This window comes from Amblyomma mixtum, chromosome 5 (assembly GCF_055824585.1).
Source record: "Amblyomma mixtum isolate Tamu chromosome 5, ASM5582458v1, whole genome shotgun sequence".
In the NCBI taxonomy this organism is placed as follows: Eukaryota; Metazoa; Arthropoda; class Arachnida; order Ixodida; family Ixodidae; genus Amblyomma; species Amblyomma mixtum.
This window is the reverse complement of record NC_143016.1, coordinates 735,977-763,769: the sequence shown is the minus strand read 5'-3', so window position 1 is coordinate 763,769 and position 27,793 is coordinate 735,977. Positions and strand designations below refer to the sequence as shown.

At 45.7% G+C, this 27,793-nt stretch overlaps 2 protein-coding genes across 10 annotated transcripts; one reads left to right on the top strand and one right to left on the bottom strand.

The window, feature by feature from the left end:
• Positions 1-5,955: 5,955 nt before the first annotated feature.
• On the top strand, positions 5,956-26,608 carry CrebB (Cyclic-AMP response element binding protein B). 9 transcript variants are annotated; one of them, XM_089542921.1, is made up of 9 exons: positions 5,956-6,081; positions 7,973-8,097; positions 10,694-10,882; positions 13,344-13,508; positions 15,762-15,842; positions 19,518-19,767; positions 24,448-24,603; positions 25,379-25,553; positions 25,633-26,608. In XM_089542921.1, the coding sequence occupies exons 2-9, from the start codon at positions 8,071-8,073 to the stop codon at positions 25,775-25,777; spliced, it is 1,188 nt and encodes a 395-aa protein (XP_089399047.1). In that variant the 5' UTR covers positions 5,956-6,081; positions 7,973-8,070; the 3' UTR covers positions 25,778-26,608. The 9 variants fall into 9 exon arrangements, with proteins under 9 accessions (XP_089399047.1, XP_089399055.1, XP_089399054.1 ...); XM_089542925.1 differs by lacking the exon at positions 5,956-6,081 and adding an exon at positions 6,095-6,284; XM_089542924.1 differs by lacking the exon at positions 5,956-6,081 and adding an exon at positions 6,095-6,305.
• Det (baculoviral IAP repeat containing deterin) lies at positions 26,609-27,666 on the bottom strand. The gene has a single exon (XM_089542931.1). It carries the CDS (start codon positions 27,390-27,392, stop codon positions 26,922-26,924), a length of 471 nt encoding a protein of 156 aa, XP_089399057.1. The 5' UTR covers positions 27,393-27,666; the 3' UTR covers positions 26,609-26,921.
• Positions 27,667-27,793: the final 127 nt, after the last annotated feature.

The window sequence follows — 27,793 nt, the reverse complement described above, 5'->3', positions numbered from 1 at the left end:
ATTATGAGGAGGTTGACTGATGGGCAAAAAAAACCAAAAAGCTCAACAATTTCTCACAACTTTCTTGCCGCCAAAATCGGCCGCGTCGACAGTACGCCCGAACTAGTAATGATGCGTACAGAACACCAAGAAGACCTATTAGTGAGAGATAAAAGTGCTCTGAATGCTTTGTTTGACAGTTCGGTAGCATTCAGCATGCATAAATATGGTATACATAGGTACACCTGTTCATTTGCCAGCACATTGAAGCAAGTGGGACATGTATCCCGCTGTCCTACGAAGGGTTAATGAAGATCTGAGGGAATTGGCAAAGAGGGGCTTGGCAATTAGTGGTGCATAAAGGAGGCTGTTGTGAAGAGCCCCACCACTGTAGTAGCTGCAGAAGCAGTGCTAGTAGTGGCACAGCATCAGTGTGGGCTTGTAATGTGGCGAGGTGCTGTGCTACCTTCCTTGCATTCGCATCATTACGAAGGGAGGCAGACACGTTTTAGTGTCTGCTTGTGGAACACTGTTCATGAGAGACCGGACAAGGGGTGTCTATAGATATACATATACATATACATATATATATATATATATAGAGAGAGAGAGAGAGTCACGATCCAAGGAGAGCCATGCAGGTAGACGTAGGGGAGAACCCAAGAATAAGGTCGGTCTTTGATCCCAGAGCCAGACCTAGCCCGAGTGCGCCAGCTGCCGCTTTGTCGTTTCTGCTAAGTGCGGAGACCGCGCGGTGCTACGCACGTGGCAATATATATATATATGCATATCTATAGCATTAAAAGCCTCATCGGTAAAAAAAATGTGTTGTTGATCATAAAATTTGCCCATTGGCTGGAGGGAGGTATCGTCATCAGACCAGACAATTCCCACTGGTGGGAGGAAAAGTGACGTCACCATATCTGAGGCTTTCTCTTTCCTCCTGGAACTAGTAGCATGCTATTGGCTGCATAGTTGACCTGCTAGTGCATGGCTGGCACATGAAACCAATTTATCATTGATGTGCTGCATAACTTTTAGCTTCTTTTGTAAAGGACCACTCAATTATGTGCCTCTCTCTCCTCATGCATGAAAGCTGGCCAGTATGGACTGTTTATTTTCAGTGAGTCGGAAGAAGCATTCCTAAAGTAACAGAATTAAGGATGGCAAGCAAATGAAGAAAATGCTGGAAAAGGCCAGGGAAAGCATTTCAGGAACTCATTAGGCATAACCATTTGCTTGACATATATGTCTTCCTGAAATGTGTGGTACAGTGTGAAGAGACTCCATAAATTCATTGTTTTCTAGTGAACACTACACTGCACACTACACACACTGTAGTGGTCGCTAGAAAAAGATGACTTTAGCAAGCAATTAGCAACTCGCCCGACTAAATGAATTAACAAGAGAAGAGCCCACACTGGACTTGAAAATAAGCTTTTCTTTGCAATTGTTTTCATGGCCTACCACAGTGGCACAATGGTTAAAATGTTTTGCTGTCGGGCATGAGGTCATAGGACCAAATCATGACTGGCTACAGTGGCCACATTTCATTAAAGGTGAAATTTGTAATCATTGCCCTTGTTCTGTGCATTGTCGGTGCATGTTAAAGAATCTCGGGTGGTTGAAATTATGCATTGAAATTATGAACAGGTTTCTGCTATGACACCTTTAACAGCTCATGTGCAGTGCTGGGAAGCTGAACCTCACATACTACGAACAGCTGTCGCAATTAGCAGATACCACATTTTCTCACATAATGCATGCACACATACTGAATACACCCCCTACTTTGGCTGTCAAAAAATGCAGTTTCTTTTTCCCTCACATAATGAACGCACTTCTTCCTTTTAGCGTGCTAGCAAGTGGCCTTTTCTGAACGTGAAAAAACTATGCAGTCATAAATGCCCCATCTGTCAAATGTCAAGCCAACTATGTCAACTGTCAACTATACACCCCACCCAACAGGATGAACATGTAGTCGGGCTTCGTGTTGAATGCTACGAGTTGTGCTAGAGTGAACTCTCTCTGAGCTCTCTTTGGACAGAATTATAAGCTGCAATGCCACCTATATGTGCAAGCTAAGTTAAGATAAAATTTGTTGGCTGTGCTCTTGAGCATGGAAACCATGCTGAAGAGTGCATTTTGTTTCCTTTAGAAGATATATCTTACCAGATTAAATATTTATTCCACCAGACTGCTTTTTGTCCCATCTGTAACACTTGAAATTTTTTCTGAATATTTTACCACACGTAATGAATGCAACCCAATAATTTTCGAATATTTTGGGAAAATAAGTGCATTTTATTATGCAAGGAAGCAAGGCATACTTATGCTTAAAGAATGGTACACAAAACACCTGCAGAGAGAAAGAAAACATGCCCAACGTGCGCAAATTTCCTCATGTCACTGGCCAACGAGGAAGTTAGACATAAACAGCTTTAACAACAAAAGCATTCATTGTTATGAACAACTAGTTTGTATTCATGAGAACTGTGTGTTCATTTTGCTATTGCCCATAGCCGTGCACTCTGTAAACAAAAGTAAATTACTCAAGAGGAGACCAGTATATATTTGAAATCCGGTTTGTACAAGGTAACTGTATAAAGAAGTGAAGAAAGAATAATGAGGAAAATTGGGCTAGCCTATCTCTGTTTTTGTATACACTAGTTAGCCTACCCACCTTCCTTGCGCCTACACCTTCACTCTCTGTGCATTTGCTTCTTTGCAAGAAATAATAATTGTTAAAGATGATGCGAGAATTGGGATAAAATGTTAACTGTGACATTATTGCCATCAAATAAGCAAACTCTCTGTTTGAGAAGTCAACAAAAATTTAATATTATGATTAATTTTGTCTAATTTCAGGTGGAACTCATTATTTCAAATAAAAAGAAATATTTAACCACAAATATTCAGGCCTCAAGAAAGCCAATTTGCTAATTTTCTAATGCAGAACACAAACAGTAAATTTTTAGAGTCATGTACAAAATTTCATGTAAAGTGTCACAATGGTTGAAAAATGCAGCATCAAAATACCAGAATTTATCAGATGAACACCCAAGGGATCATGGAATCATTTTCTGTTTCAACGATGCATATGAAGCTAGAAATTCAGAAAAAAAAAATATATATATATTACTGGTGACTAAATCTCTCCACATGAAATGAGAATGATGGAGGATGTGCCATGAAGCTAACTGTTTCGAGAAATATTATTTATCTGTTTTCTAGTTGGCAGAAAGAAACCTCCTATTTGCGATGTAAAAGATAATAAATTCACCTGAAACAAAGAAATCACTGCTAGATGTAGCACACTTTCAGAGAAAGCTTCGAGTTTGGTAAGCGCACAACTATAGCGTCCCAATGAGATGAAACATCAAGAAACACAAAAAAAGAAAATTCAGCCAGAGGATACGCTGTGCATAGTTTCTGTATGCAAATCCACTAAAAACCAACGTCTACATGCAGCCATGCGGAAGAGCTTGTCTTGACACCATAAGTTTGTCTTCAACTTAGTAGTGACATAGCCTCAGGTCAAAATATGGCACTAGCTATAACTAAACTTTAACTTAAAATCAAGTCCTATCTAGTGACCGGTCCTCAGCCACAAAACATGATTCTTTCTATGGATGAACTTGGAGCTTTGCATCAAATAAACTGAATGGAATAAAATGGAAAAAAAGTGAGGCCCCATTTAGTAGAATGAATTTTTGAAATACACACAATTTCCTCAGCTGTGCCCCCTGCAAGCACACCATTTTTTGCTTATTTATTGCTGGTTTAGTTCAACGGCTAAAGTCAGACTCCTTGAAGTGTGTATTTCTAAAGAAAACAAAAACAGTGGCATTGGCCAGGCTTGCACTCAATTGCGGTTTTAAGCATTATTATAGTGCACCATCAGGTTATTTTCCATGCACGCTACACATGCAGCATGTTGCATGGAGTACAAAATGGCTTTTATGATACATTCCAGCGGCTAAAAAGACACGGACGAAGGTAGACGAGACAGGACGAACGCCGGCGTTCGTCCTGTCTCGTCTACCTTCGTCCGTGTCTTTTTAGCCGCTGGAATGTATCATAATAGTACTACCAACCAACTAGCCCAACTTTCTACGCTTAACAAAATGGCTTGACTTTTTCAACTCCTCAGGAACATTAGATAGCGTGTGCACTTCACTTTTCACATATTCCCAGAGCATGACAAAACATGCCACAGAGGTGAAACCAGCACTAGCTTCACCTAACGAGAGAAGCCAAACTGCTTTTCCATGCCGGTCAAGCCAGTCGACCTTGGCGATTGAGGAAAGCTTGCTATTTTCTTTTCGTGCTGTCCTGGCAACTGTCCAGCTATCCTATTCCTTGCTGGCATTTCCCTGCTGCTATATCTGTTAGGTTTCATTAATTTTTCCAATGCGAGCCTTGCACTTCAGCAGCAAGCCAGAATATACTGAAATAAGTGAATTCATTTTACTTCAAACATATTTGGTCAATATTCTGGTCTACATAGCTTAGCTATTTCAATGCCAATTGTTCACTTATAGCTCAAGATGCAGCTGATGTGAGAAGCACTTCAGGTAACGCCTAGAAACTACGCAACCAACCTCAAGTCTGATATGGCCGCAGTTAAGAATAAATTAAGATTTTAAACAACTCTCAGCTTTGTGCTATATATTTTTAATGGATGCCTAATTTAGAGGCAAGCTAATAAGCATCTGGAGGAGGCAAGTTATACTACATGTCAATTTGCGTCTGACACTGCAGGAACTTTCATGAACTCAAGTTGTTCCTTCCTAGGAAACTGTACAACCATTTAGTACCAAGTGGTTACCAAACCAAGTGGTTTTTACACACTTTACACGACTGTCACGAAAGGTTCACGCACGCATATATGTGTGACACGGATCAAGTTTCACATTCCTGCCAAAAATATGCACAGAAGAGGAATTAACAGTACTGAGTATGAAGTATTTTGCGAGAAAGAAAACTGACCCCCAGGGTCAGTCAAGCAACAAGTGTGGGTGAGTGTTGAGGACGGATTACTGCGCAGAGCATGCGGCCAATAATTAAGCTTCGCAACTTCTTGCGCTCACTCCGGCACGTCGAACGTGGCACCGTCATACGTTATACAGGAAAAATTGAGGAATTCTAAATTTAAAACGCCGCATTCTGAAAACAGAATGATGGACGGCCAGGAGCTGCGGAATGTGCGAAGCGCAGGCAACGCCTCTCGGTACTCCAGTTGAGCGAAATTGCGTGTCCAACGACGCGCCTATCGGGCGCAAGGCTACTGCCCATCTGGTCGCAACCGTTCGATGCCGATGGCCGATCGATCGTTTAACGTTCTCGCATGCTGTGTAGTTACGTGTAGTACTTCGGTTCGCTCGGAAACCGCCGTCAAACGGCTCGCGCAAGGCGGCGATATTATACGCGCCAAGGAGGATATGTAGCTCGGCTGCCCTTTCCAGATCGGAGATTCAACATTTCGACGAAGAATTTGGCCCCAACCCGGAATCTTCTGTCGAAGGCACTAGTTGCACGGCCAGCAGCGCACCGCTAGCAGCCGCAAGGCCCTGCACGGACGCTGCAACCTCCCCTGCGCCGTCCAGTTTCAGCCCACGCCCTCAACCTGTACCTTGCCTGCGCACGCATGGCCATCACTTTCCGAAATAAAAAAGAGTGCTTCGTTCGCGGCAGCATCGTTTCTTCCTTAGTGAAGGGAAAAAAAATTCGGTTATCTTTCAATTTAATAGTTTAACTTCGCTGATATGTCGCAATACATAAATGCTAAAAACAGTAATTTTTCGTAATGGAAATTATTGTCCTTGTACATGCGTGGCTTGCATGTCGTCATGGCTTGTGAATCATCACAGGCCATCCAATGACGGTGACGCAGCACATCGTCACGTGTGCGTCGCTTGCGAATCGCCCAATGAGAAGCGCTTTCGGTGACGTAGCGCGCAGGAATACTGGGATCTTAGGCGAGGGTGATGTGGTCCTGCTTTCAGTGACGACGTCGTTGTACTTTGACGTGGTTCCTACGTTTCTGCCAATTTGCCCACTCGGGTTGCGGCAAACTTGGTGACGAGAAATACGTAACTGGTAAGTGCCCTGCGTCGCCCCTTCTTACAATAACAGTCGGGCATGATGTGTGTGGTGCGGTGGTGGCATTTTTCGATATCAATTTGAGAAATTAGCCCATTTTCGACTGTGCTTTTAGAAAACTGTACGGTCGCAGTCTAGGACGGTATCACTGCAAATATGGCAGATTGCCAGGGCTGCAATCTCGCGCTGAATTTAGACGCGTGCGTATACGTTAGGCCTAAGTATGTATCGCGGCTTGCTCGATCGCGGTACTTCTGGTGGCTCGACAGGCGTTGTAACGCGCATTCAGTTGCTCGCAGTGAAGCTTTTTCGTGCGTTAGGACGCAGCACTTCGTCACACTCTTGCTGTGTTGATTGTGCCTGTGGATGTTCGGAATGGTTGCCTGTTGTGCGGACATCGGCTCCTCGTACGTTGGGCCGCGAAAGCCGGTCTTCGGACGTCCTCGCTTGTAAAATCTTGCCACGGCCGTTTCATTAATCGATTATTTATGTGCTTTGTGGTTATTGCACCTTTGTACTGCCCGATCGGAGGTGGTTTTTGTTCGCGCAGCCTTTTCAAGGCCGCTGGTCTGCGCATATCGGGAGTAACCGCGCAGCGTTCGTCTGACCTAAGCAACTGATTTTATTTTTGGAATCGAGTTGTGAGGACCTGTGTGCCCTTAGCTGCACAAGGCAAAGTTTAAGGATATGACGACGGAAGGTATTGCGCGCCGCTACCGCGCTCGTGAGGCCAAGCGGCCTTGAGCCGAATAGTTTTGCAACGTGGCTGCGAGGTCGCTCGGCGCGTGGGCCATTTCGCGGCGCTGCCTTGCGGCTAGAACTTGGAGGCAATTGTCGTTCCGCTGTTGACCAGCGTTAGTATGTGAGCCCTTGCAGGTGTTAGCTTTCACGCCCCTCCAGCGGTCGCGCTCTACGGAGTCTCTTTTTTTTTTTCTCCTCTGTCTGATGCGGCGATAAGTCTTGTTGCATTTTCCTTGTCGAAAAACCGGGCTCTGAACAGTTACAAAAACCGCAAGCACCACCGCTCTTTAATGTGGTCGCATATGGATGTGGTTTTGCACAGGTTCTGCCAACGTGGAGTCGATAATATCGCGTGCGTCATCTCCTGACGTCAGTGTGATTACGTCACGCACTTACGTAAACTGCCGCGCGAGACTACATCGGAAAACCTTGCTGGTGTGGGCATCCTCGGTGTGCGGAATGAGCTGTTCAAGCTGTGTGTCATGCATATTAAACGTTGGTTGGACAACTGCTTTTTTACTTGCGTTCCAATTGCGGCGCATTACACTCATCATTTGTGTACATACAAGCATTTTTTTTTTCTTTGACGGTGTGCAGAGCAGTGTCGCAGCAGCACTAGTTAAATAACCATTATTTTGTGTATCACGAGAAAAATGTGCTATTGGAGGGCATATGTAATCGTAAGCTAAGTGGAGAAGCCCAGCTTGTTCAGTACTAGGTTATGAATTGAAGGCGGCAGGTTTGATAACTTTTAAAGTAGAGGCAACAGAGCAGTGAAATAGTTACGCTTTAGAATTTACCCAACCTTGCACAGAGTGACATGCACAACGATCGCAGCACTTCAGAAGTCATTAGTGTGAAAGTTTCAAATTCTCGTGCTCTTAAAGTTAGTCCTGCTTGGTGATTTGAAAATGGATTTTGGTTGTTCCCAGCTTAAAAGAACTGAACTTTGAAATATAATTTGTGTGAAAGGCTCAGAATTGTAAACTCTGAAAGGGCTTTGTTCACAACTAGAGTAAAAGTGCTATCAAAAAAGGAGCAGCAATAACTGAAAAATGTATGAACAGACAATCACATCTGTGGGCTAAAAGTGGAGGCAGTAATGGGCCCTGCAAATGGTTTGTTACGGCTTCATATTTCAATGCAGAAAGACGCTCTGGCAATCGTAGGTGAGGGCAAGTGGACCCGACTTCACCTTGTACGGGGTGTCCAACACAAACCTTGAAGACTGGACGAAATTGGCACATGAAAATTAATGCCAGTATGGAATTGGTATGCTGTTACAAATGACATACTAGACTTTCTTTTTAGTAACAATGTTATGCCGCCCTTTCTGAATGTGCATGTAAACCAGCTTTGGGTGTTCAGTTCTTGTTTCAGTCATCTCCATGAGGAATGATTTCAAGGGCCAGACATTTTCTCAGCTTGCGATCTCATTTGTTGAGGGCACTGCATTTGGAGCAGAAGTTGTAGGTCATTTATACATCATGCAGGATTCATGTTGATTTTGTGGCTGAATTTGAAACATGTGAGTTACGAGTTGCCTCCTTCTTGGAAGAGACAGTGCCTTCCCATGCCTGAGGCTCTTTCAGTTTAAGTTTACCCCATCTTCCATAGTTCGCAGTTTCAATTTCAAATGCGAATTGTATCTTAAAAAAAAGCAAAGACGTCAGTGAGGAGTGCACAGCATTGATGTATTGAATTCATTTGGACTTGCAAAGCTCATTGGCATTTAAGAAGGTCTTCGTCCTTTCACTCTGAAGTGATCTTTCTAGAAGCAAGCATTGAGGCTTTAAGTTCTCAGCCTGACTAAAGTGAACTTTGCATACATGAAAACTCGTGATGTTCTGGCTGCAAATGATACATGGCAGTAGAACTTTTGGGTAGTTTAAAAAAAAAAAACTGAACAAAAAGAGAGCACCCGAAAACATGAAGCACTCTTCTTGTGGACAGAAGAGAAATAGGAAGTCTGACTGTTCATACTTGTTTTTAGAGCATAGTGGCATTGGGGGCTTCCACTTTTGTTATGACATATATCGCATCATGCGCAGAGAGAAAAACGCTCACATTTCAGCTATGGGAAAGCTCGTGATGCCCAACTCAGGGCCATGTCCAACAGTAGACCAGAATGGCTGTGTTGCATCAGGAGGGGCCCTACAGTGAGTGCAAAGGGTCGGTGTGTAAAAAACTAGATTGGAGCTGGAAAATATACACTGCCTCTAACAAAGTGACATCTAACATATTGCACATGTTCACTGTCCTAGTTTCTTGTGGCCTTTCAAAGGCCTCTGAACTCTTTTCTTCACTATACACTGAAACAGGGGGCACCAGGGACATGCTCCTTCTTGTTGGCAAACATGTTATTCATTGAAATGAAACAGTGCACTTTGGCTGAGTAGCAACACATGTGCAAAGGAACATCAGGGTCTGTATCATGATTATTCTGATATCAATTCCATTCCATTTTCGATTTTCCCACTATGATACTGGGAAAGATTGAGGGCACAAAGAGAAGGGGACGGCAGAGGATAAGATGGTTAGGCGGCATCACCGATGCAATGATGAAACTTTGTGAACTCTGGGAGACAGTGGAAGACTGGAAGGCCTGGCGTACTGTGGTAAATGGGTCGTGAAGAGTCGGGCGTGACTTAACAACTGAACGACAGCAACAAAACAGCCCCATGCTGTTCTAAAGGGCCGAAGATTAAAAACGGAACCACTTCGGCAAGGAATTGTACCAACCCAGGTTAATCGGCTGTGAAGTGGGCTGTTATAACTTCACCTAATGCAGTGACATGCTATTGAGGTAATATCAAAAAGTTTCCGTTGGAACGCTTTTTAAAATTATTGTTCCTTGAGGCTCTGTACTACTCGCATGTCACCACCCCAGGATCTCGAGTTAAGCCCTTTCGCTTCTGCAGAGGACGACCAGAATCAGTATTGTATCAGCGCCTGTTGAGCCTTCTGAAGGTTTGAAGGAATGAGTGTTTCCATCATGAGGACTGAAGATTCATTTCCGGTTCTCTGAAAACTAGTTTCTATCCCCAGAAAGCTGGCTGAAAGCAGGTGCACTTTTTTGCTCTAGGACAGTTTTTTTAAATCTGAGGTTAACATGAAACTGCATGCATGTTGTTGGTCATTAATCACCCTATTTTGGCAATGAGAAGTTCATTCAACAATCAGTAAATAAGGCAATGCACCCAAAGAATACGTCACATAATGAATATACTTATTTACTGAATTGTTACACTTCATCAGAACAATTGAATCAGCTTTTGAAATATTTCCCTGGAGGCATAACATTGTATTGTTTTTAGTTGGCTCAGCATTTTAGTTGGGCATCAGTAGGAGTCATTTAAGGCTCATTGTTTGCTTTCACCCTGTAAGCTTGGGTTATTGTGGTGTTGACGTAACTATTGCCAAGATAACAGAAATGGTAACTTTTGAGTACATTTCACACTAGCGTCTTGGTGGTTGGGTTCTTGGAAGCATTTGAGAAAAATGTCATTAAGTGACGAAAGCTTGGAAAAATTGAGAACTGAAATGCTGCACTGAGATAGGGTCTGCGCTGCTGAGAAATGCACATTGTGTGTCGATCTTGGCTCATTGTAGAATTCTCTTCAGTCCAGCATTCCTCTTGTCCCTTAGCCATTGCTGAAATGAGCCATGGCACCTGCCAGGGGCAGCAATATGCTTCTGGTCGTGCCATGTTGCAGCTGTTCTTTTGAGTCTGGTCGTGCTGGAGCTTCTGAAGCAGAGCTTGGTGGAACCAGGTGGGGGCGGGCGGAAGGGGTTGTTGTGACCGCTGTGGTGGCCGGGCGTGCTGTTGCCGTGGTTGGTGACCACGCTTGCCTGGTCGCCGCTGTAGATGGAAGTGCTGATGGAAGAAGGACCAACCGTGGTGACCAGCAGTGCGGCGCCTGCCTCACGTGCCACCAACACGACCACGGCAGCACGCTCCAGCCCGGCGCCCAGCGCGGTGGTGGTCTCCTCTGCTCAGGGGCGCACCAACGGCACCGTTGTGTTTGCCTCCCCGGCACAGGTCAAGCAGCTCAACGTGAGTTACTTGCTCGCTCTGTGATGGGGGGGCTGGCCCACAGAGGGCAGCACCACCTTTACTCGTCCACTCGGCCTGCTTCCTGGTTTCAGTCAAGCCTTGACACTTTTGCACCCGCACGACTTTTGCATGACCAGGAAATTGGCCAACTCACAATGCATGCATTTGTGAGCTTTCAAGCTCTGAAAATGGCACAGGCTGCCATATGGCAGTGGACATTGCAACTGAGTTGCCACGCAACTTGTTCCTGTGTCATTGGGGAAATAGGGGAAGCTCGTTGTGATGGTCTTTGTTTCAAGAATATGCCCATTTAGGTGTAAGAACGTTGAGAAACGCAGCATGGAGATTGTCTGTTCATTTTTATTTTTCGACGCGGGCTGTATACATATATAACTTTAATCACTTTAAAATATTGCTTGAATCCCAGTTCTGTAGGCTTCTTGAAGGCTGGAAACATCCACTCTGCATAGTGCAAGGGTGCCTTGAGGCATGCTTTTTCTGTGCATGCTGGCATGAGCCGCAAGTGGCTTTGAAATGGCCCATCTGATTGGTGGGATTTGTTGCCTCACACAACAATGCATGCACAGATGGCAGCCATCTATCATGGAGCATGCAGCTGTCTCAAAAGGTGGTGGCAACTCTTGCAGTGTGCATGCCATTTCCGTCTTTGTTTGGTTGTGCTGACTGCCTAGATGCTGTAGACCCCACTCGTTTGAGCCACGTACTAGGTCTTTGTGCTCTCAGGTTTGTATAGTGTCCATCCTTCTGTTACTGGCTCTCCATGATGACACCACGTGGTCTCACCATTGCATTATATGTGCCTTCGCTCTCTTCTCGTGCCTTTTTTTCTTTCCTTCATCCACGGTTAGATGGGAGAGCTTGTAGGAGGGGTTCTCTTTTTTTTTCATCTTATTTCCTTGCCTGGTTTTAAAACTCATTGTGTGTGCGTGCTAACCTGTGAGAACAGTCTGAAGAAAAGGAGGGCATAAGAATTTTATTTAGTTAAGGAAAGTTGGTAATAACTTGAGATAGTAGATAGGTAAAAAACTAGATATTGAGAAAATCATTGGGGGAAGGTGTTTTTGCTTTGAATCAGAGCAGGTAATAGATTAAGCAGTATTTTAAGATAATAAATAAATTAACAGATACTAGAAAGTAAAAATGCCCCACAGATGGCATGGTGTTTTCTGGGCTGCATTGTGTTGCCTTTTACTTCAAGTAAAATTCTACTATCACAAATGCCTTTCTAATTTAAAGTACAGGTGCTTACATGAGTAAACGAAGCACACTGTTCTTTCTGTTCCTAGCAGAAAGAAAAATTTATTGTGTGCTAATGAAAAACCGCAGCTGTGATCACTACCAGCCTGCACATGCCATAACTCCGTTTCCATTAGGCGATGCTTAAATAGGGATAGAATGCAATAGTGTGCCCTGTTAGCTTCTGTCATCGCCTGTATGCTCCCCTACGGTTGGCTGGTTTTATTTGTTCTGTGTGTGTGTGTGTGTGTGCAATATTATCTGGAGCAGTATGCTGCGATCATTTAACACAATTTGGGGCTACCTTGATATGCACACCATGGGATGCCATTATGAATTTGTGCACTGAAAAACACCAAAATCTACGATAGCCACAGATTAGAAGAATGATTAACATTACTTGTGAGAGTCTTTTTATTGCGAAGTCCTTTACTAGCTGAAACAGATTTATAGTAGTAATTATTTAAACCTTGTAGCTGTTTGCTTTTCTCTAGTGCCTACTTTTCCGTGACACATCAGTGATGAAAATTTGAGCAGGCCAGCTATTCTTTTTTGTCTGGGTGTGTTTCTCGGCTGTCCTTCTAAAGCCACCAAGTATTCCACAGCTACCAGCAGATTCTCAGTTTTGTTTGTCAGAGGACGAATGAGCTGGGGGCTTGTTCAGCAAGTGAAAAAGCATTTGCAGCCTTTGTATATCATTTGGTGTGGCGCGTGCAGTGTTTCCCTTCTGTACATCGTGGGAACACTGAACTGTATGAAAAACTGCAGCTGTGATCACTACCAGCCTGCACATGCCATAACTCCGTTTCCATTAGGCGATGCTTAAATAGGGATAGATAGTTTACTGAATTGCTGTTGCCACTGTTCCATTCTTGTGGGGGCAGGTGTTCTTCGAAGTTTTTTTTTTTCCTGTGGTTAGAAAATGTGCCAGTGCATGGCACTTGCTTGATGCAAATACTGGGCAGCAGTAATGTGCAGGAGTAGCACCACTAATTTCAGAAAAGTAGTGCATCCATAGTAACCCAATGGGCATTAAAACTCCCTTGGATGTCCTACGGACGTTCGGGATGTCCACAGGGCGTCCAAGAGAGGTTCAGTGCCTGTCGGGATACTGGAAATGCCATCATCCCATGGATGCACAGCTTGGGGCTTCTGACTGGCCGGCCCATGTCGTGCAGCATGTGTCTCCTTCTCTCTCGTGCAGGTTGTCCCCTCAGCCACAACGCAGGCCTTGGCAGTACAGCAGCCGGGTGGAGGTGTCTCCATAGTACACGTGTCCATCCCCAACCAGCCCATGCACGTGCAGTCAGTAATTCAGCCCAACCAGCAGTCGGTGATCCAGGCCGCTGGAGGGGCTGCTCTGCAGACGGTAAGCCCACTCCCTTGTCTCAACCACTCTCTTAGGGCCGCTCCTTGTGGCCCAGGTGTGTATGCATGCCCCGTGGAGGCACAGCTGTCTCCATTGTGTGTTATCGTTCTGTTTCTGTGGGGACTGTGTGTGCACAAGCATTCTTTGAGAACATCTGTGGTGTCCTTTTGCTAAATATGCCGACAATTCAGTCATTGACCCTTCTTGGGCAAATGTTTGGGAAGTCTTTGGTGTTTTGTTTCTTTGGTTCACTTCTGTCAGTTTTATGTTGTCCCAAGTGCCTAGAGCATTTCAAGGCTTGTCTTTTTGAGTACATTTTCAGTTTGCCCTAGGCTGGGCCTTTGCAAACACCATTTTTCGTAGCTAACATCATTGGATCATAGAAAGGCATAGTGCATAGCTTGTTTTTCTTTTTTTAAGGTTGACAGAAACTAGACAGGTAGTATTTTCTAATGGTTGACTGTACTGTTGCTGGTGCTGGCAGGAGTTAGTTTCGGCAGCTGTGCACGTTAAAAGTTGTTGTACTTAGGCCCAGGGAGCTTACTTGAAATGAGTCTGATTCTTGAAGTGCGAGTGTCTCCTTTGTGCCCTGTGTATACCTGCCTGTTTTGTTACAACTTCAGCTGTGGCTTACTAGGTGTTCATGTCATGTGTAGCAGACTTCTATACTTTGACTGTGCACATTCTCTAACACGATAATCAGCTTTTCCTATCTTCATTCTTTTTTTTTTGTGCGTTTGTTGCCTGTAGTGGTGCACATGCTGTAATGTTATCACTAGGAAGCTTAGCTACCGTGATGTTAAAATTTTCATAACTTATTAGCGCTGCTAGAAGTATGAATGTCCATGGATTTCATGGTAGTGCACTCGCATGTCATTTTCTGGCCATTGTTGCAAAAAAGGCTGGACGAAGCTACTGCTCTTAAATTTTTTGTGTGTTGTCATTTGTTTCTCCTATCACAGTAGACCCATCTCGTTGACTGACTGCACTGAGACCTTGGCCATTTCTTTTCCATCACGGCTGTGGTTGTTTGTTGATTTGGAGCACACACTGGTTTCGTACTGCCGCTGTTTTTCTTCCAGTTTTGCTTTTTGCAGTGCATTTTTCATTCCTGTAAGCATCTCGTTTGCAGAGCCCATAACAGCTTAGCTTCGGTGTCTGTACCTTCTGTACACAGGCCACATTCACATCGTGATCAGTTTGCTTACACCTTTTTTAGTGTGCGCTTTCTGAAACTAGTTTTTCAGGCCTTTAAGCCAGCTGATAACATGCATGATAGCTTTAGGAGCTTGAAGGAACTGTACAGGTGCGCAGGTCCTATCATGTGAACGTTGGGAACCTTTGTATGGAAGTTGCCATCCTAGTGCACTGCAGCAAAATGAACCTTTTTTTAATGGCATTATATTGGAGTGAGAGCTCCACTTCTTGCATACAAACCTTGAAGGTCATGTTACAGCGTAGATATAACCTTGGAGTGACATAAGTGGGAATCAAACCTGGGCCTCCGGCATGCGAGACAGAGATGCTTTCACTCCACCACAACTGTTCGAACCATGGAAGTGAATGAAGGCACGTCTAGTGAATGCACAGATGTCTAAAAAACGTATCTTCGACATACGTACTGAGGCGTGCGTGGATAGTTCAGTTATGAGCATGTAAATTCCTTCGCGCATGGCGTGCAGTCATAACGCCATCATGCGATGCCCAATGGTACCCCAACACACATTGTGCGGCGATGGTCCAGCAGATGCCGCGACCGACCTTTCGCTCCAACTAACCAGGTTCAGCCAAGTTGAACCACAGCCAAATTTTCAATGGCATTATATAAAAGAAGTGGCTATGGCATCTGCTCCATATTTCATTTCATTTTATTTGGACACATATCACCGGGTGCTCCTTGATACCCCAGTTGTACTCGCTTGTGTTTGGCCATGGATGCTTCTGCCTTGTCAGCAGGGCTTGAGGCTTATTTCAGTCAGCAGTTGCACAGGAGGCTTGCACATTTGCAGAGCACAACAAAAGGTGCAGGTCTCTGCAGACACTCTCATGGTTGTCATCTGAAAGCAGGCAGGCCTCTCGGTCGGGAACTCACTTATTGTGTCTGCATCTGGGGACATAGGTTCGAGTGAGACGGCAGTCTTCTTTGTAGAACTCGTAACGAGTGTAGAATGTTGGGGTTGCCATTGCTGCTGCTGCCGCCACTGCTCTTGCTCCAAGTGGGGCCCCCCTTTTTTTCTGCTTGCTTCTTTCCAGTTGGGCAAGAATGTCATTTTGGTAAATAAGGGCTCAGTGATCCACAGTGCCGACGGTGATGCTGGCGTCCACCCTGTCCAGGTAACACCGCCTGGACTTGCAGATGCACTTCTGTCGAGCTTACACTGCTAGGAGCTTTTCTCCTGCCTGCGCTGCACACCACTCTTTCAGTTTCTCTCTTTCTTTTTCTGTTTTTTGCCTGTGCGAGCATTGTGTGAGTGCTTAAGTGCAAGCTTGACTGAGTGATGGCCGTCATGCTATTGCCTGCCGGCAAGGTGCTTTGTGGACACGTTTTCTTTGTGGTCGGTTCACTTGATTTTCTTACTGTGACTCTTTCAAGCTTAGTCAATTTCTTATACTGTGAAGGAAGCTTAGTTAATGCAGTGCCATAAACATTAAATGCTCCGTCTCGGTTGCATGACTATCTGGGCCTCGGTTGATCCTGAATGACTGAAATGTGGCTCACAAAATGACAGTTTGACCCTTGTTCTCAGGCAGTAAGAACCCGCATGTGAGCCATTGATTCAGGTAAATGGTGACTGCAGATCTTTTGGGGGCATTGTCAGCCAGAGAATTCAAAGTTTATATTAAACTGAAAACTGCGTAATTACAAAAAAAAAGAAAAAGGAAAGCTATCTTAAGAAGCTTGTCTACATGCATATAGACAAGTGCATAATTTTTATTTTCAGTGAGGGAGCTTTCGTTATTATTGGGGCTAGACTAAGATAGTCTATAGTTTGAGGAGAAAATAGATTTTATGAGCAACTGCACTACCATGTTGAGTGGTATGCTCATGCTGTGTCCTTGGCTAGTTGAGCTTTTATACCCAGTGCTGAAGCGAAGTGACGCGTCTGTCTTGTGTTTAGCAAGATCTGTTTTCAATTCGGAAGGCGGCACATTGCGTAGCTGCTTCGCCTGATTCACTTGCATCAATAGCAGGCAGTGGTGAAATGCTTGGCAGTTTAAAGTGAAGAGGGCAAAATTGTACAGCAGTGGATGTGTGACCAAGTGGAAAGTGGTAGTGTAAATCATGTGACATCTGAGGGGGTGCGTGGTGCCATTAGGATGTGCACTAGAAAAAAAAAAGATTAAGAAAGGAGCAAAAAGTAAGTGCAAGTTGAAATTCATCCTTATTGTTAAGTGGGAGGATTCTCTTAGCCACATCCTACCTGACAACACTGTTAGAGGCTTCATCATCACAGTGCTGCATTCTTTCCTAAAGGGGGCAGGAGGCCACCATACGTGAGTGTGCGTGCGAGGGAAAAGTTTCATGATAGGAGCTTGTTTACAACCAACTGTTGGCTGCTGGGTTTTACTTTTAACTCCTGTTTAGCATTCTTGATATGCGTTTTGATCAACTGGTTGAAATATTTTAGCATCCGGATAGATGTGTTTCCTTTAGCAGGGCTAGCAGCAATAAGTTCTGTTCTTCTAGAGATCTATTAGAGCACCAATAATTGGGTGTTTCTGCTGTTAGAGCTCAGGAACACATTACGTGGTGCAGGCAGAGACAACGTTTTTATTGGCTTTAGGCTTTGTTAGGAATAAGGAACTTTTGCTACCTGTGCAGAGTACTTAGCAAGTACCTTGTGCACAAACTATGAACAAAACATGTCCACATATTGGCATGATGGCCAGCTTGGAGAGAGCACCCTGACCTTAATGGAAGTAGCGTGAAATGCTCTTGTACATCTGTTTCTCGTTTCAGTAGCTATACGTGCACCAGTTAATGAGGAGTTCAGTGGGCGGTTAAAGGTGTTGATTGGTGACGTGTTGAGCGAAATTAGGTCTCCAGTAACACCTTTTGCTCCTGAGGCTTGATAGGTTGTGGACCTACTAGGTCATCTGGAAATAAGGGCTCTTTATGAGAAGTGGGATGCTTCATATGCTTAAGTATGCAAAGACGTAGGCTGTATGCAGGCAGTTTATTTTGCGATCATTAGTACTGCATGACTGCCATGTCTTGCATGTCTATTTTCACTTCATGTTTTGAGCATGCGTGTTTGTGTGTAAATGTGTGTGCTTGTGTGCGTGTGTGGCTAACAATACTTATCATTGTGTGTAAAGCATGGGAGAATGCACTTCATGCTGTGCTCATCCTGTGATTCTTTTTTTTTTTTGCGTTTGGGCATTTTCATGAGGCTGAAACAACTGGCTTGAGTGCTTGACCCATTGCATTCTTCACATGAAAACTTAAGCACTGTGTTTTTCATCATATGTGAAACATCATTTGCTTTCACTCTGGATGTTTTCCATCAGTGTTGTGTTACATTTGCTCAAGTTTTTTCGTACATACAGAGTGCACCGTTTTAGATTTATGTGAATATAAATCATACATGTGGTCACTAAGTGGAACCGGCTTTTGGTTGAGCGATTAAATTATCCGTTTACCCTAGGTCACATTATTGGTTGCATTGAATTGATAATGGCTCCCAAGCCATTTACAAGTTAGATATATTACGCATTTCATTAGCCTGCAATGCTTGCCTAATATTGGGGGAGGAATTAATGAGTCTTAACAAATGGAAAACTGGTTGTTTGTCATTCGTGTTAGGCTTAGGCAGTTAGGTTTTGTGGTTTTGGAAATTTTGCCCTGTTGCAGTCTGCATATTTTGTCTGCTCCTGTCAAAGTCATTCCCATGGAAACAGACACAGATAGAAGGTAAAGGGCATGGCTTATAGACTGATGGTAGCCTTGTGGAAACAGGATATCTTATTTATGCGCATTGCTTTTTTTTAAAAAAAGAAATGCCAAGGAAGAGCTTATGTGTAAGGTTTGAAATGCTGCTGAAGTGAGTTATGTTAGGGCATCATTAAAGGTCGTGATAGCAGGACAGCCATTTGGCACCTCAAAATGCCTAGTGGGTCAGATGTAACTTGTAATGGAGCCTGCACTTTATTAGGAATTGTTGATGTGTACGAATGAGAGACAGGTGAATTTACTGTTTGTTCTGTTTTACTTTGGCTTTTACACCAAAATTTTGAAAGGACGGCAATCAATGTTTGAGGGGAAAGGACATGGCACCAGAGTCATGGTCCACGTCACTAACTGTGGCAAGTCAGGTATGGGTTATTGAGTGTAGGTCGGAACAAGCACACCTGCACTGTATGTTGAGCCTACGCAGGTGCAGAGCAATGTGAGCGTGGCAGTGTGTTCTGGAATCAGTATGCTGCATGCAGGGCCCACATGTTGTGTGCATAGCCAGGGTGGGTTTATATTATCAAGTTTTATTTTTGAGCTCAGCACAGTTGTGACTTTGATTGCATTGGCCGAATTTTTATAGAAACAATGCCAAACTTTACATGGGGCTTTACACAGCAAATTGACAATTATTTTTGTCTGCCATGTTTGCCAACTGCTGCATGCATGTGCTTGAATTTTTCATAACCGAAAGATATTAAGCACCTGCTTTGGATTGTAATAGTTCTTAATTGTAATTAATGGAAGTGTCATTTGTCTGGTCTAGTCATCTCTGGTACCTAAGAGGCCAACAATGTCATGAGCCCCTATTCACCGCAACACCGTGCATGTTTCAAGCTTTGGTGGTGTCTTTTATACCTTCAATTTTTGAGTAGCAATCAAATTAGAGGGTTTACATATAGGTAGCATGCTTGTGTGCATAACGGGCTATCACCTGCGTACATGCATTTCGCTGCTCAATTGAGCTAGAAGCCTTTATGTGTTTTTAACGTATATTGGCTTGAGTTGGACTGGCAGAGGCCCCTGTGTGAGAATCCCGTTTGTCTTCTTCACAGCTGATTCCAGCGAGCAAACTGGATGCTTCGGGGGAGACGGCTGTGCTCACGGCGGAAGACGACTCCAAAAAGCGTAGAGAAATACTGGCCAGGCGGCCGTCGTATCGCAAGATTCTCAACGAGCTGTCATCCACTGAGGCACAGGGGGCCGTAGCGTCGCTCACGGCTGAATCCAAAGAGGAGGAAGACGACCAAGACACCATCACAGTGGCAGGCGCCCAGTACCACACTGCCGCTGGGCTGCTCAAAGGTAGGCAACCTCTTGTGAGGGTTCTGCATGGCTGGCAGAACTGGTGGCCCCCTCTCCTAGGCATTTTCTTTTTCCTCTGTCTCAGCAACTAGTCTCCGCAGGCGAAATACCTCTTGCTGCTCCACTTTTAGGAAGGTGCACAAAGTGCTCCAGATGTGTGTGCCTTGCCAGGTTAATTCTCACTCTTTTTTACCGAGTGTATTTACAGCGGTGATTCCTTGCACATGTTGGCATGCACCAGTTGTCTCGAGAAAGTGCTCTGTAGTGTACAGTGGAACCTCGATTATACAACGTTCAGGGGACCGCGCGAAACCGTCGTATAATCCGGGTGTCGTATAATCGAAAATCAAGCGTGATATTTTTTAACATCTGAACTTCATCGTCATATTTTTTTTTTTTTTTTCGGAACACAAATGCAGCACATTTTTGCTGGCAGAGGGCTAGTCTTCAACAAACAAGATAAAATGGCCGTTGAGGCTGCCGTGAGCAGCGGGGCAGCGGCTCACGCTCGCGCGGTTTTCTTGATAGGTGGAAAGATTAAGGCGCACCGGTTATCGACTGACTAAAGTGTGCCTACCGTATTTACTCGATTCTAAGCACCCCGATCGCGATGCCCAAAGTGAGAGGGGGTGCTTAGATTCGAAAAATCTAAACTGACCCCCCCCCCCCCCCCCCCCCCCCCCGGGCCCCTCTTTTTGCGGCGAAATCTCGATGAAACGGGCGCGAGAAAAAACATTTTACTTAGGAAACATTCAAAAGAAAAATAGCTGCAGACAGTTCTGTGCCGCCATCTGTCTTGTAGTGTCGGAACGGAACGCAGCAACACAAAAAACGCCGTGGACGCTGCTGTCCTCGCTTGGGCGAGCGCGGCCTGGCCCGCTTATCTGTTTTTTCAGCAGCGTCAGCTCCCGCGAGCGTCTTATCTTTTCTCTTTATCTTTCCTCTGATCTTTTAACTCTCCTCTATCTGCACTTGGCAGCGGTGGTGGCTTGGCTCGAGCCAGTAGGCAGGCCTGTGCAATTTCCTTTTCATCCTTCTCTCAGTCACAACAACAACCGGCAGGCCGCGCCTCCTCGGGACTGACAGCACCGGCTCGACGAAAAAGAGAGCAAGTGCACTTGGCGGCCTCGGCAACGCTCTCTTCCGCGCAAAAAAGGGGGTGCTTAGATTCGCATGCCAGCGGGGCCTCCCCGCTTATCTGTTTTTTCAGCAGGGTGGCACCAGCGGGCGTCTTATATTTTCTCTCTATCTTTCCTCTGATCTTTTAACTCTCCTCTATCTGCACTTGGCAGCAGTGGTGGCTTGGCTCGAGCCAGTAGGCAGGCCTGTGCAATTTCCTTTTCATCCTTCTCTCAGCCACAACAACAACGGGCTGGCCGCGCCTCCTCGGGACTCCCACAGCACAGGCTCAGACAGCACAGGCTCCACCAAAAAGAGAGCAAGTGCACTTGGCGGCCTCGGCAACGCTCTCTTCCGCGCAAAAAAGGGGGCGCTTAGATTCGCATGCAAAGTTTTTTTTCAGAAATTTTTTTCCGAAAATAGGGGGGGTGCTTAGATTCGGGGGGGGGGGGGGGGGGGGGGGAGGGGGGGGGAGGGGGGGGGGGGGGGTGCTTAGAATCGCGAAAATACGGTACATCCCGGCCTGCGTTTGCTGACGACCTTTTTTGACGGACGGTACGAGCCAGACGTCGTACGAAGCGGGGTCCTTCTAAAATTTGCATCATATAACCGAGGTTTTTAAGCATGAAATGCTTTTAGCTCCTGTTGTCGGCATTGTGGTGACGTCACGCCAAGACCGAGAGCCATCATCCGGGCACTGAAATCCACTCATCCGGGCTCTGAAACGAGAACATCCGGGCACCGTACGAGACTTAACGAGATTCAACGAGACTCTCTAAGCCCTCCTACGGGACCGGCATACAGGCGCCGGTTGCTCTCCAAACGAGTCACAAAAAATAACTGCTGCCAGTGTGTTCTCAATGTTTATCAAGACGTCAGTCGAGCTGTGCATTTGATAATGCACGTAATTATAATTTCCGATTTCTAATAACACGTGGCCGCCGCGGTGGCTCAGCGGTTATGGTGCTCGGCTGCTGACCCAAAAGACGCGGGTTCGATCCCGGCCGCGGCGGCTAGAATTTCTTTGGAGAAGAAATTCTAGAGGCCCGTGTACTGTGCGATGTCAGTGCAGGTTAAAGAACCCCAGGTGGTCGAAATTCCGGAGCCCTCGACTACGGCGTCTCTCATAGCATTAGTCGCTTTGGGACATTAGACCCCATAAACCAAACCAAACCATTTCTAATAACGCGTGGAAAAAGCACATACATGCCACAATACACTTCGTTGTCATACGTGATCTGTTAGGGGCTTTGAGAGAAGGCCGCTAAGAGAAAGAGGGGAGCTCCAGGGTGCGAATGGCTTTCCGCGGAAAACTTTCGCTCCCTCCCCAAGGATGGCGCTGCTGCGGTCCCACACTAACGCATGTAAAAGACCGGCCGCTTGGCCTTCAAGCCCTTTACCCCTCTGGCAGGCAGATGTATACACGCTCGCGGAGTATTCGAACGCGCTGCATATACATTCTTGTCAGGCCTGCGTCTCGTCGTGTCCGCGTACGCTTCTGCATCGTCCTGGATTTCAATGCCGCCACCGTCACAGCTGCTTAAGCCGAGCAATGGAGCCTGTGTTAGGCCCGTAAACATTTCATGCTTGCTCTACTCTCTGTTACGGGAGAGGCACAATTTTTAATGCATTGTCTCTGTGGGGGTTTTGCCGGTACCGCACAAATTCGTCGTGAAATACGGGTCGTCGCATGACCGGGGGACGTATAATCGAGGTCCCACTGTATCATGTTATGTCTGAAACATAATTATCTAAGGTATGTGTGTGCAGCAGTCGAGCCCGGATATATCGAACCTGGACATATAGAAATGTTCAGAGAAACGCTTGATTTATCGAACGACTTGCTGCGTTGTGGCAGGTGGCACTTCTGCTAAAGGCACTCTTCAATCACTTTTTGTGCGTGGAGATGGGTTGGCTGCGCAGCCTTGGGCACCTGCTGACAATGAAAGCAGCGTGAAACTGGGTGGTGAGGTGCATGTGGGGTGTGCCTGAAGGTGGCCTTCGGTCTCTTGTACTCATGATCCATGCCGCATTGCTATCATCATGCAGTGGAATCAACCTAACTAAAGCCTAATACCAGCTTCGCTGCCGAAGGTATTGTGGAAATCAAGTGTGCCTTAATTTTAATAAGTGGTTGTTCTGTTTATAGCGCACTGGTAACAGGATCAGACTTCTTATAATAGGCAGTGACTAGTTCAAAGCACTATCCGCTGTGGCTTCAATGCAAAGCAGGTTAGACCTAGCAACGCCTAACAAGCAGTGCACTACCAATTTGCCAGCAGGCGGCATGTCACTACAAGAGGCATGCCTCTAGCATGGGTGATATGTAGTATTCTTGCTTCTAGGTCACAGATAGGTGTATCTATCTATATTAACTATTTCGCGATCCCCTTCAAGTTCGATATATCCTGGTTTGACTGTAGTACGTGGTCAGCTTTCTGCGCAGACAGCTGTGACTGCATGCATCTAAAAAGAAATGAACGAGATCAATGATAGGCGAATGGCGTAACACTGAGATCTTCCAAAGAACAGACCAGGGCAGGAAATTAAAAAGCTGCTTTTTTTTTTTGCATGCATACATGCATGTGTGCGAAAACAAGTAGTGCGACGAACAAGGAATGGTACATTAAGCAGACAACAAGACATCATCCCTCATTCACCTGTCAATCAAGAATGGTGGAGCAATAATATGCTTATGGCCTGCCCCAAACACTGGTACCTAGGGTAACAGCAGAGCAAAAGAGGAGATAGGCTTTGTTGAGAGAGAGCGCAAACATCTTTTGATTTGATTTTCACCACATTGTCGGGCTTGCGCCGCAATATTTTGAAGAGATGATCATAACATCCTGATTTATGCAGTGCGAATTTGAAATCTCCAAACCTGCTAAGGCTCACACCTTGTGATTCTGCATTCCTTCAGCTGGGGTACTGATTTGGCCCTCGAGATGTGCTACCGCTTAACGGGCACATTTCAATGCGGAGCAAATGAAAGGGGGGCACCTAAGGACACCCACGGGAGAGCATCCATACACAGCTGCTGTGTATTCGCAGGAGCCTGGTGACTAGATTTTGAACTTTCTAGCTTGGTGTCGCTTCCTTTGGGTGGAACAGGAATGGCACAGCTACCGGTGGTAAAATGCCTTGAGGCATGAGCATGGCTTAACTGGGTGTGAGCTGTGGCTTTGGGCAATTGTGCATAAATTTGGTGCGTGAGGGTGCCATGTTGAAGCATTCTGTTAGCAAATGGTGTATGGTACTGGCATAGCCTGATAGATGCAATGGTGGGAGCTTGTCAAAACCTCATGAACAATGGGGCCCACTTATAGGAAAAATGACCCAAGATTATTGCTTGGGCTGTAAAGTACATGCCCTTGCCAGATGGCTGTGGCGAGGTTGTTCATCAGCAATGGTGCTTTGTGAAATATAAGAAATAATGCTCGGCTCTGAACATTGTAGTACTATGCTGAATGGAGCGCGCAAGATAGCAGATGAATGTGAAAAAGTGCTGGGCAGTGTCAAGTGAAGGCAGTTGTGATGCCATGGGGGTGGTTTTCCTTGCAGTGGTACCAGCCTCGGCCATTCAGCTGGCAGCCGTGACGCAAGAGGGCAGCCTGCAGGGGCTCCAGACGCTGACCATGACCAATGCCGGCTCGGGCACAGCTGCTGGCACCATTGTCCAGTATGCCCAGGGGCAGGATGGGCAGTTTTTTGTGCCAGGTGCGGACCGGCTTATTTAAATTCTTTTTTCCACACCCACTTCTTGCATTTTGATTGTTGTGCATGCAGTCTACAAGACTACTAATCGGAAACTTCGAGGATAGAATTAGGATTTATGATGATGTAGAAACTTCTGCAAGATGGTGGTTAACTGCATTTCAAAGACCTGTACTTAGCAGGAAAATAGAAGAGTTTCTGTATGCTGCAGAATTGATGGTGCCATTATGGGCTAGAATTTACTGATTATTATTAGCGTGCTAATTGTTTTGATTAAGATGAAGTGGCGAGGTGTGATGTCTCAACCTTATGTTCACGCAACTGCCAGCTTGCCCTGTGTACAGACTACTACACACTAATAAACATCAATGAGTCTTTGCACAAATGAGCAGCCATTTGGCCCACTATGCAGTGAAGTGCGACTTCAGAGAGATTTTTGTTCATGTTGTAATTGTCTACCCAAAACGTAATGGTTACACCACACGAGTATCCAGATTTTGGAGTGTTCTGCTATTCTTTAAAAGCATTTTGTCTTTGATGAAACCACCTTCAATGCTGGCAAGCATTTTGTCTGATAAAGCCATCTTCACGGCTGTCAATGGTTTTTTTTTTATCTTATCATGCCAAACTTGTGTTCTTGTTCAACACCTTACCAGGGCTTTGCAGGTGGCGTGCTGTGGAGATTTAATGACTTTCTTTTTAGTATTTTTGAACACAAATGACGAGCTGCTGGCTCTGGTAGCAGCCAATGGTTGATTGGGCTGGTATTTTATTGCAGTGACGGTATCTGCGGCTGACCTGCAAGCATACCAGATCAGGACGACGGGCACGGGTGGCACGTCACAGGCGCTGGCACAGAGTGTGGTCATGGCACCTGCAGCCAGCCTGCAGACTCAGCAGTCTCTTGCAGAGGAGGCGTCCCGCAAGCGTGAGCTACGCCTGCTCAAGAACAGGTACTGTTGGCAAGACTGAAGCTTGCAAGCTGCCTGGCAAAGGCTGCAGGGGGGTGCTGACAGGGTGTACTCATTGCAGGGACGCAGCCAAGGAGTGCCGGCGGAAGAAAAAGGAGTACATAAAGTGCCTGGAAAACAGGGTTGCTGTCCTGGAGAACCAGAACAAGGCACTCATCGATGAACTGAAGTCACTCAAGGAGCTCTACTGTCAGAAGAACGAATGAAGTGCATCTCATCGGAACAGCTGCTTCATCCAGTCTTTGTGTGCACAGTTGGAGGAGAGACTCTTGCAGTGTACAGCTCTGTGCCGTTGAAGAGTCAGGTTGTCGCATGTTGATTTCACTTTGTGTACCAGGACCAGTTCACAGGGCCGTTACTTGTTTTGCCCAGTGAGTTGGTGAGGGGGGCTCCGTGCGCTACCATGAGTTTCATCACCTTTCCTTTCGGTGTTCATGAGCAGTGTGCAGTTCCAAGAGGCTGCACCCATCCCATTACCACTATGAATATGTACATAATATTGCATTTGGATACGTGTCAGTATGCCAGTCTTTGGGGGGCAGCAAGAAAGAACGCAGATGTGTGATGACAGCACATTTTTCACATGCTGCAAGGTTTCAGCCCCACTAGCTGTGGGCTGCAAGAAAATAGCATTACCCTGTTGTGTCTGCTGCATGCTGACAGCATCCCAAGTCATCACATACTGTAAATATATGTATTTTTATTGTCACCAAATGATTTTTTTTTTTCATGCTGCAGAGATGACCTGACCCATTTTTATAAGTTTAGCTGTGGCCTGGCCATGTGCGATTCATCAACAGGCCCTTCAAGTCTTGTGTTTATGATGGAGAGGAGCAAACGCATTCTCGAGTATTTTGTTACGTTGTGTAAAGACTGCATTTTAAGAAATCCATACATTGTTTATCTTGTTTGTGTCCCTGAAATTATTGCTGCGAGATGTACATTTGCTTTCTGTTACAAGATCTCAGTTGTTGAGCTGTGCCTTGATCTATTTTGTAACCCAGCAGACAATAAAAAAAAAGGGTTCAACACAAGAATGAGGTGTTGCCAACATATTTATTGCTGACACCAAAGGCTACTTCATAACACAAAGGCGAGATCCGAAAGCACTTAATAGCATACAAGTTGCGCCTGCGCCAACTACATTCGCAGTGCCGCATACAACGGCTGACGATGCAAAAGCGCTATTTGTGTGTCTTGCCAGTAAGTGCACGTTATACGGAGCACAGATTCGGAACGCTGGGTAAAAGATAAGAAAACTTTTCAATAAATGCTTCCACGCAGATTACACAACACAGAAAAAGCAGCGTGTGAATTTGCGGATGCGGCGACGAAATCGTAGGTAGGTAGTCAATGCATCTTCCTCCGCACCTTGTCCACTTCGTACGTAACCTTGCGCATAGCCTCTCCGACTTCGGTTTGGTGCATCTGTACGAACTTGTCCGTTCTGTTCTTGGCGCGGGCCTTCTCGAGGTGGATGAAGTCGAATACGGTCACATCCCGGGCCTTCTTGTCCAAGCGAACGAACGCGCAGTTAACGGAGCGCGAGTGCTCCTTGGACGGGTCGTCGCTCGGATCCCAGCCGTCGAGCTCCTTGAAGCAGACGTAACAGCGAGCAAGGTCAGGCTCGTTCTCTGTAGGACAGTGGTAAAATCCCGCTTCCGCCATGCGCTTGGGCGTGCACACGCAGTCGTCGCCCGTCAGCGGCCACTGATCGAAGGAAGCCAGGCGATTCTCGAGACAGTTCATGTCTTTGTCCGTTTGCATTATCAGCACGGCTGGAAGGGACAAGTCGACGGGCGGCTTCAACGACCCGTTCATGATGTCCACTGAACGGGGCCGACCGACGGCGGTGGGACCAACCTGTTCTTGGCACAGATCAATACAGCACCACTTTTCACACGACAGCTGCCCGAACTAGCCTGGACACCGTCGAACGCGTACAATAACACAGTAGCACCAAAAATATGTAACGAAACAAAGTAACGGCTGTGACACCGCGGTAACCGCAATTTCAAATACGACCCGCCGATTAGGCGAACGTTATGTGGCTGGTGCTACTCCCTGGTGGAGGCGTTTGGCATAAGCCGATCGAAAAGGGCAAGCAGTTCTACCCGTTTTACCATAGAACGAGCACCAAAAAAAGAACAAGCCGCCAAAATGCGTTCGGATCGGATCTGAGGAAATAAAATAATTTTGAACTCGTCACACAGGCCTGATTA

Bases quoted from the DNA above. Each gene is read 5' to 3' on its own strand.
- CrebB (XM_089542921.1), top strand. From the start codon at position 8,071: ATGAAAATTAATGCCAGTATGGAATTG. The intron at 15,843-19,517 runs GTAACACCGCCT...TCTTCTTCACAG, and splicing joins CTGGCGTCCACCCTGTCCAG to CTGATTCCAGCGAGCAAACT. The intron at 25,554-25,632 runs GTACTGTTGGCA...TACTCATTGCAG, and splicing joins CTACGCCTGCTCAAGAACAG to GGACGCAGCCAAGGAGTGCC.
- Det (XM_089542931.1), bottom strand. From the start codon at position 27,392: ATGAACGGGTCGTTGAAGCCGCCCGTCGACTTGTCCCTTCCAGCCGTG.